Below are 10,273 nucleotides of genomic sequence, written 5' to 3' on the forward strand. Positions count from 1 at the left end.
GTAATGTTGTGTAAGACCAATCCCTTGAATTTTACGCCAAGTGCTCTGTGTAAGGTGGTAGAAACCTCCCTTTTCTACCAAAGCTGGCACTCACTGCATGTAAAACAGCATCTTTGAAGTCGCTCACAACCTCCTATACCTGAAGGTTAAATCCTAACTCCAAGCTACGGTCGACGATAACATCAAACAACTCGGGGTACACTGCTCTTGACTACTTCTGTAGTAGAGCATAGACACATGAAACATAATTATCACTGAATGAAACTGAGCACATAAACCTGAGTGAACTGTGGTGGTGCCATCTTGAAGTTACTATTCACGTAGATGGTCTCTGCAGCTGCTCGAGTCCAGTGGTTCCCAACCTTTTCTGGTTTGAGGCACCCTTGGCAAGCCTTTCAAAAGCTCCCGGCACCCTTATAAGGAAATATATATTTAAAATCTCCGTAGTTTTTTTATTATATTTTTTTCATTTCAACAGTTTGCATGCAACAACACCTTATACCTAGATGATATGAAAATACTCTTTACACTGATCCTGCTATAATAAAAAATAGTGTTACAATACAAATATGTAATTGTGACAAGTTTTACAGTAGTTGCACAATGTATTCAAGTAGTTACAGTGTTACACTATGATACAAGACAAACACACAAATAGACCACAGTGAACCAGCATGTATACTCAGTGTGAAACTTGTGATTGATGCTTGGAACACAAACTCTTGATATCAGGTCTTATTGTTGATAATGCCACCCACATGTCATCCTCAAGTGAAAGAACCCTATTTCTTTGTTTCAATTTTATTGTAGCCATGGCAGAAAATGCCTGCTCGCACAGATACGATGTGAAGAAGGGCAAAAGTAGAGAAATAGCTTTCTTAGCCAAATTAGGATATTCCCCCAATGTTCCATGCCAAAAAGCTGCCAGTGTCACATCACTCTTCTCAAATTTGACTTTCAGTGTTGAATCAGCAGACATATCAAGAAATTCGTCACGTTCTATTGCCGTGAAGTGCAGCTCTTCAGCCATGTCAGCCAATTCGAAGGGTGATACAATCCAATCGAGTTTCTCTGTAGAAAGCGATGGAAAATACTTATCAACTGCTTCTCTCAGCTGTTCCAAGTGATTAAGAATCAGATTTTTTACAGTTCCAAGACCGTTATATCCTGGTTGTTGAAGAGAAGGGAAGTTTGACACATCGTCTTTCTGAACAGCCGACTTTCTCTGGAAACATTTCATCTTGTTAGCTGATGTTACAATTCCCTCAAGTCTCCCTTGCATTGAGAGATTTAGTTCATTCAGCTTCGTGAAAATGTCTGCCAAATATGACAGTTTCAAACACCAAGTATAATTTTCAAGCAGCTTTATGAATATATCATGTCTCTCCTTTTGGAAAAAGGCTTTTAATTCTTCTTTGAGTTCAATAATGCGGTTCAGTACACAACCTCTTGATAACCACCTTATGTCAGTATGGAAAATCATTGAAATATGAGCCGCACCCATTTCTTGACAAATCTTTTGAAATACTTTTTTTTCAGCGGCCTGGATTTGATGAAATTAACCATCTTGACAGCCTGGTTTAAAACCTCAGTTAACTCTTCTCCACACGTCTTGGCTACTAATACACCTCTGTGTAGGAAGCAGTGAGTTGTAATTATAGATGGATTTTCTTTCAATGCTCTGGTGCACCGTCAGTACATATGCCACAACAAAAATCCCATGAAAGACCATGTTCAGTGAGGTACGAATTTACAGATGCAAAGATATCCTCTCCGGTGGTTGTAGTCTGTAATTCTTTACAAAACATATACTGTTCCGCAATATCCTTGTCAATGAATTTGCAAAACCCAAACAGTTGGCATTTTTCAGCTATGTCAGTACTCCCATTTACTTGCATTGCGAATTTTCTTTTTGATTTTATCTGCTTCACAACTTCATTGATATCTGTTGACATTTCAGATATCCTACAGCTGATTGTGTTATTAGAAAGAGGTACTTTCAAAATCTGTTCCTGAGCTTCTTTGCCAAGCATTGTTTGTACAATTATGTTGCATGCAGGAGCCAATGATTTCTTCACCAGTTGTATGAGGCTTCATTTTCTTTGCTATCAGCTCTGCTACTCTGAAGGAAGCTGCAACTGATACCTTCTTGACCATTTTAGTAGCTGTCTTACTTTGCCCTTCTAACAAACGAGACAAATATGCCATGTCCTTCTGTGACACAAAAGGGTGTTCGCTATTAAGGTGCCGCTTGAGCTTATTAGGTACCATGGCCTCATTGCTGAGGGTAGCTCCACAAACTAAATGCACAGGGCGCGGATTATCTTCATCAGTGTTTGAAGTAAAACCATATGCTAAATAGGCATCAATATATGTCCTTTCTTTCGAGAGAGATGCGTGTTTTTACCCTTTTTGCATTTTGATTCAGATGGGCCAGGAACCCCTTCAATATTTGTCTTCGAAGCAGTACCAATACTGGAAGCCACCATTTGGTCTTGAAATTCCTTTTCCTGTACTTTTCGCTTCCCCACAACGAATTTATCCATCCCTCTTTCTCGACGCTGTCAGGTAAGACGTATTCTGAAAAAAAAGAAACAAAAATAGAGGCTTAAATTAGTTTCTGAATGTTAGGTAGAAAGCGACAAACAGTTTTAGCTTATCACAAGAATTGCAAATGATCACAAATTTACAATGTGTTTGCATTTGGTATTACAGGGGAAAATGATAAAATTTTGCTTTCCGTGTTATAAAGCATTGAGAAACTCATCACTAATAGTTCGTAATTAATTCATAAAAAAAGGTAAAGATAAACAAACGACTCACGAACTCAGCTAGTTAGCCTTCTTTGCGTCACCAATCAGTACTGAGACATGCTGGCGAGTGGTGACTGGCGACTTGCTGTGCGCCCTGTCCTGTACGTGTGTTATCCATGTCAGTCCACAACCCTCATTGATGAACGGGTGGGTTGAGGAGGGGTGGAGAAGGACCCTCCGCTATCTCGATAGTCCCCTCCCTCCCTCCCTCCCTCTGTCCCGCCAAGAGAGAGTGATGTTAGTGCAAATTTTTCCCCGAGATTTTGGCAGCACCCTCAAAAGATCTCACGGCACCCCTTGGTGCCGCGGCACACCGGTTGGGAGCCACTGTGCTAGACAAATTAGATCTTCTTCTGTTGCAAAGGCAATGATATGAGAGTTTGCTTCTGGCCCATTGTCATAAAGGAGGAATTGCTGAGGGTTGGTTCTTAGTGTTACCCTCCACTCATCTGGCGATATGAAGTCATATAGGTTTTCAGGGATTGCTGGTGTGCGCCGTTGATACCAGAGGGATCGCTTGGTGTTCTCTTCACATGGAAACCACTTCTGAACATCATGGTCTTGACTAGCAACTGCTTGAGCAAAGAATTGGGATAGTTTGTCCAGGGAGGTGGCTGCTTGCTGCTTCATTTTACGACGCATAGCATAGGTCACACTGGTTTGGTCAGAAGTGTGTAGTGCTTAGACTTCCTCTACAATTTCTGCTCCCTTTCTCTGAACATTTCCACTTAATTTTTTCTTTACGGGTGCATGAACGTGTATACATGTATCCTTCAAAGCAAATCTTGATGCCACCCTTATTACTCTTTATGGCCTCCATGTTGGTACTGGCTGTGTATGCAGCTACTCATATGAAGTAAGTTCGCAGTCTGTTCTGTAAAATTCTGAAACAGTGAGTGAGTGGCTGTATATGCCACTCAGTCGATAATTACTAAGCCACTTTTCTAGGTTCCAAATAAGAGTGGAATCTCCTCTCTGCTTCCCTCAGTGAGATTTATGTTTTCGTATGGTGGATTTTTATTAAAATATTTTCAACCTTGCATTTCTCTGCGTTCGAAGCAGTGCACAAATTATTATTGAACGTGAAGTGAAAACCTGGTGATACTTTTTTCCTGTTACTTTCTTGTTACGTTTTTTCTTGTTGTTTTCTCTCCGTTACGTTTTTTCTTGTTGTTTTTTTCCTGCTACGTTCTATCCTAGATTCTAAAGAGTAGAACTGTCAGTTGGACAGTCAACTCAAGGTCATTGCCCTCATTTCTCGCCTAGCCTTCGTTGTAGCAACACTGTATGCTAGCGACAGGAACTCTGCTAGTTGATAAGGAAGTTGAGGTACCTAGCCTAGCTGCTACAGTAATTCACTTAAAAATAGGAAAGAAGTAAAAAACTGTAACTGAGTATGGCCTAAATAATGTTCTCATACAATATTTGATGAATAAGATTGAATTAGACCAGGGGGTTGGTTCAGTTATTATGAAATGGACTGTGAAGCCTGCTTTTACTAGTAACAGCTTTTATAAAAATGAAAAGGCAGGACACTGTCCTAAGCCTATACCAAATTGTCTATTACATGGAAATATTTTTTTTTATCGTAAGATTTGGACTTGATGGTCGACAAATAGATCTGCAGTGTCTAACATTGAAATGAATTAGGCCTATAGTACATAATTTATTCATATTCTGGTTCCAGCAGCTGAGATCCTTCCCAGCCGAAATCCAGCGGTGAACTGTCATAAAATCGGTGGTAACCCATCCACATGTATGATCACCTGTCAGTCAGTCGAAAGAGCTTTAGGTAATTCCATCAGTTCATCAGTTTTTGTGAGTGGACTGACTCTGGCCACAAACTGTTGTCCATACATACGTTGTAACGTCAGTTTTGATCAACTGACAGGGAGACTGACAGATAAACCTGTGCGTGAATATCCAGCCTAATGGTTGTGTCACACATGCTCCACTTACATGCTGATATCAGTGGGCGCATTCTACTTTTGTGTTTACATATTTACATTTTTCAGTGTTGAGGAGTAAAAACAATCAAATAGGACCATTTCAAATTTTCTGGTTGCTTTGGAAGCAATATTAATGTTATGACAATTTTTTTTACTTAACTATTGAATTGATGTTTAATGACGACTTTGTTTTGGTCAAATGCATGAGCGATGAGTGAACGAAAGTTTATAAAATGTTTTGTTAGTGTTTTTTCTTAAATTTTGCTACACATGATATTTTCTTACCGTTTTGAAATCTACGACAGACTTCACTCATATGAAACATATTATGGCCTTATCGTACGCAATAATCGTGTTTTCACACTGAAATAATAGATAAATATGGACGAGGTTAGGTTGCCAGTTAGTGAATTTTGAATGAAATCTAATGCAATTGTGTAGTATCAGTTCTGAAGAGCTGTACAATACAGTAATACCTTTCATGGAGTCACTGGTTGTTGATTTGGGTTTGAAATGGATATAAAAAACTGACAAATTTGTGTATTACTTCATCTGTTGCATGCAGCTGTGACTGCCATTTGCAATTATCAGAATTTCGAATACTCTGATCTCATAAACTTTCAGGAGCTATTTCTTTCACTTTCACTTTATTAAAATTACTGGGAAAAGACCAACACTAATGAACATACAGGGCAGCAAGTAGCGTAGCTGGGGCCAGCAAGATGCAGCAAAGTGCTTCTCCTCATACAGTACTGTAAATTCCCCACAGGATTGATGATCAGTTTAGTATATTTTGCTCGGTGCACTGTAAGGAAATCTGAAGGTCCTTTTGTCCCAAGAGGCAGTGCTTTCTACTTTTTACTTTGCTCCATCCTATATAGTTGCTTCTTCACATTTTTGTAATAATTTTTTGTATTAATTTTCAGCTCTCATTCAAGAACAAAACCTTTAGGCCAATCCTGTGATCATCTAGATTTATTTTTGGATAGATTAACCAGACCATTGATGAGCCTATAAATGACTGTGATCTTTAGAGTTATGTAGGCACTGCTTTGAAAACTAAACTAAGTGGGGATGATAGACTTTGAAGCCTTACAAGATATCTGCACAAAATGTAGTGTTAATCACCAAGATGCTAAAATTTGCAATAGCATACTGAAGAGAAACTGCTAGCACGAATATTGCAGATTTAAGAAGAAATGCTTTGCATTACATTGTGTTACTATGGAACTGTATACATAAAGTTAAAGTATTCGCAAAGAAAATAAATTGATTAAGACGTAAAAAAACTTCCAGAAAGTATTTACACAAGCACAATTATGGTAGGATTAAGTTGCGCATTGGAAATATATAAATCGATTAATTTCATGTAGAATGGAAGGGAATGGAATATGAAATTTAAGCCTGAAGCCAAGCACTGGAATCCGAGGGATTATTCAGCTCATTAATTTCATGTGCTAACAAGATTTAGTACCAAAGTGAATTTTCATTCTTGTCTTAGTAAAAGTATGTATATTTTTTACAAGGGATTTTGTATATTCTGCGTCTTTGGGGACTGGCTTTTGTTAGAAGTTAATCAGGGATTTGGCTAAGGTATTTGGGTAGGTAGATGGGAATGGGTAAGAGTTTCCAAGTGTCTATATCAACGTCTTAATCCTGCCTCCATTTGTGGGATTTTTTTTATTTAATATAATATATATATATAGTATATATATATATATATATATATATATATATATATATTATATAGTGAATTGCTTATCTCAGCTCTTTCTGCTTAGAGGCAGGTCGGTTAGACAGAGGCACTGGATTCCTCGAACATGCTGAAGTGAAAAACAGCCAGGAAAGATGATGTGTTTGCTTGATGCCACACAGGGCGTGTCTGCGTGTGTTCGTAGCGGACGATATATGGCTTTGGTTATGAGTAGTAAGTGTTGATAGAGGGCACTCATTGATTACTTGTTACAGTGTGTGAACACACCTGGGAGAGGTGTTGCAGACCCATCGAATAAGGTAATGAGAGAGAGAGAGAGAGAGAGAGAGAGAGAGAGAGAGAGAGAGAGAGAGAGAGAGAGGCAGTGGCAGTGGCAGCCATGTGAACGGATGCCGATTTAAGCAGTTTTCTCTCAAACTTTTTATTATCTTATTGTTTTTTTCCAGAGTGACCTTGTATATAAAAGCTGTTTAATCTGAACCTGAGCAGTGGCAAGTTCATATGGGAGTTTGTTGGGCGTGGTGCATGTGTATTTTATCTTTTATTGGTGGATGATTATTATTAATTTTTCTGGGATGGGGTTTGTGTGTACATAAATATATCAATGTCACTGAGGTCGGGGAAGATCCTGAAGTATAAGGGTTTTCATAAAGAAAGCAAAATGGCTGACACAATTGGTAACCAGACTCTGGTTCACAGGATTACAAATTTAAGTGCGGGTGTCAGCCCGTTCCTTGGGATTGTAGACGGAGTTCTTTCACAACCGGTGCAAATTTTTATTGAGGGGGTGAATAACTATTTAAACGCCAAAGGGATTACAGATGATATAGAGGCGTTCATGGAGGCAAAAGCCTTGTTACATTTCAATGAAGGTGATCTTTCCTACCAGTGTAGGAGCTTTCAGTATACAAAGTGTCGGTCATGGACCGATTTACAGGCATTTTTAAGAGTGGCTTATGGCTCAAAGGAACATGGTGATAGATTTAAGAGGGCTGTACAAAATCCAGAAAGGCACAACAAGCCTTATTGAGCATAGCTCAAAGCTTTTTGACTCAGCGGGAGAATGGATACAGAAATTGAAAAACTCTAAATGGGTTGATGGGGATAAAGTCTCACTCGAAAGTTTACATAAATTGATTCATTTTGCAATTCTATTACACAACTTACCAGATGAAATAGTGGACAGTTTTGATGAAAAGATTAGACCTACATCAGACGAAGAATGAATTTATGCCCAAATTCAGAAACTTATGTCCAAATGTCCCACTGTGGATAGTACATTTTTTAACGAGACTTGTCCAAGAAATACGGTGCAAAGAGACACAGAATTTCCTTCTCCCCGTTTGTGTGCAAAAGTGGAATATGATAGATGATCAATCGATCAAAGGCATCAGCAGTTGCGTTACTACAATTGTAATAAACCAGGGCACACAAAGAAAGTATGTAGAGTCAAATATTGTGGAATGTGTAAGAGTGTGGATCACTATTGGCAAGCTTGTCAGTCTCAGATACGGAAAGATGCGAGACCTACACCTCAAAGGTCTGGGAGTTATAATATGAGAACTTCCCAGGCAGGTCACCTAAGAGGGCAAAGGGATCGGCGAAATTTTTGGAAAGCCGATCAACAAAAAAGGGTACAGATGATTTGTACGTGCCATTGTGGTCTCGTGGGGGACGCCCCAGAGCCAAGGCCTATAGTATATAGAACAGTTGAGGATGTCGATATCCCGGTCTTTATTGGCACCGTCGCTAGTATAAACTTAATGGATCATAATTTCTATCAACGCATGTTCTCCCATTACCCTTTGAAACCCTCAACGGAGACGGTGTGTGATGTGCAAGCCCATAAATTAAACACCCTGGGTTGTGTTAGAATACGGTTTACTTTCAGTGACAGAGTGTTAATAGAACCATTTTTGGTTATAAAAGGAGTTGCGTTGGGCAACAGACTTTTGCTGGACCATCCAGCATGTAGAAGACACAAGAATTTGGTCCATTCGGGTATTAGTGGTATAACAGTTGGAATACCTGGTGTTTTTATCCCTTATGAGGAGGCAAGTGAAACTGAGGATATGGAGATCATTGAAAAAGGGGATGTGTTTGGCGGTGCTAATGGTGATGATACCGGGGATATAGGGAGTGGTGACACCAAAACCCACACTGATGATACGGGGAATAACTGCGGTGATGTTAAACGGGATGTTGGGGGCCACGATGGTAACAATTTTGGTGGGTGTGACAATGGCGTTATGGGTGGTGATACTGATACTAATATTGATATTATTACTGATACTAACAATGGGGTGGATGCAGTGAGAACCATGGGTGGTGATATTTATGGGATCATGGAACGGGGAGGTACTAACCATTAATATAAACGTGTTTTAGCAGAGGATGTTATTTTAATGCCAGGATCAAAGACTATGGTAAAAGTCTAGTTGAGGGAAGTGAAAAAACCTGCAGATGTATGCGTAATTGAGAACAGTGAGAAACTAAGAAGGGTTATTAGCACGACTACAGTGAACAGTGTATCAAACACTGGTGTTACATGGATAGAATTACTGAACTGTAATGATACAGTTAGGAAATACCAGAAGAATACATATGTGGTAGATATCCAGGATTGGAGCAATGACAGTGGTTCAGTGGCTATTGTGGAGGGGAAATCTGAGTTTGTAGAGGCAGAAATGCAATCAAGGAAGCCAATATTCAGAGAACATTTAGCTAGTGCAGATTATAATGAGCATATAGTAGCAGTAAGCGAGCTCTTGGCAGAATTTGGGGATACAGTAGCTTTACAAGGGGATAAACTGGGATTGACTAATGTGTTAGAACATAAGGTAAACTTAGAGAAAGGCGCAAAACCTATTTATATTCCTGCATACTGCATACCTTTCAAAATCAGAGAACAGATAGAGAAAGAGGTTAATAAGTGGGAATAGGAAGGAATCATTAGACCTAGCGTGTTTCCATATAACTTTCCTCTGTTGGCAGTGCCTAAGAAGGACAATTCTGTCCGAGTATGCATCGATTTTAGACGTTTGAATGAAAAAACAATCCCTGACCGTTATCCGGTCGCATGCCTACCTGATCTTTATGTAGAAATCGGGGGATATAATATTTATAGCTCAATTAATTTAGCGCAGGGTTTTCTGCAGGTCCCTCTTAGTGAGAATAGTAAGGAATATACGGCCTTTTCAGTGCCCAAGGGACACTATGAATTTGAGCGGATGCCGTTTGGTTTATCGGGCAGTCCGATGACCTTTACCAGGTTGGTGAACATAGTTTTGCACGGGTTATTGGGTAAAAATGTTTTTGTATACATGGATGACATATTAATTGCAACAGACTCGATCATGCAACACCTGGAAGTGCTTAAGGAGGTACTTAGGAGACTTAGGTTAGCAGGGTTGAAAATTAAGCTAGCTAAGTGTTCATTCTTGAAAAACCAAATCACATATTTAGGTCATGTCATATCCAAGGAAGAGGTTAGAGTAAACGACGATAAAGTCAAAGCGATATCGGATTTTTGCACACCGAGATCAAAGAAAGAAATTAAGTCATTCCTAGGCATGGCGAGGTTCTTCCGTAGATTTGTGAAAGGGTTTTCTAACTTAGCAGCTCCTCTAACAGATATGATACGGGAGGACATTCAATTTCAATGGGGAAAACCCCAGAATGATAGTTTTCAGAAACTTAAGGATGCATTAATGAATCCCCCAGTTCTGAAATTTCCAGATTTCAGCAAACCATTTACATTAGTGACTGATGCCAGTCAAGAGGGTATAGGTGCTTGC

General features: G+C 39.3%; 1 protein-coding gene across 1 annotated transcript; it reads right to left on the reverse strand.

Moving 5' to 3' along the window:
- Positions 1–682: 682 nt before the first annotated feature.
- LOC135202178 (zinc finger BED domain-containing protein 5-like) lies at positions 683–1,504 on the reverse strand. Its single transcript, XM_064231432.1, has one exon. It carries the CDS (start codon positions 1,502–1,504, stop codon positions 683–685), a length of 822 nt encoding a protein of 273 aa, XP_064087502.1.
- Positions 1,505–10,273: the final 8,769 nt, after the last annotated feature.

The sequence above is a fragment of the Macrobrachium nipponense genome, chromosome 30 (genome assembly GCF_015104395.2).
Source record: "Macrobrachium nipponense isolate FS-2020 chromosome 30, ASM1510439v2, whole genome shotgun sequence".
Classification (NCBI taxonomy): Eukaryota; Metazoa; Arthropoda; class Malacostraca; order Decapoda; family Palaemonidae; genus Macrobrachium; species Macrobrachium nipponense.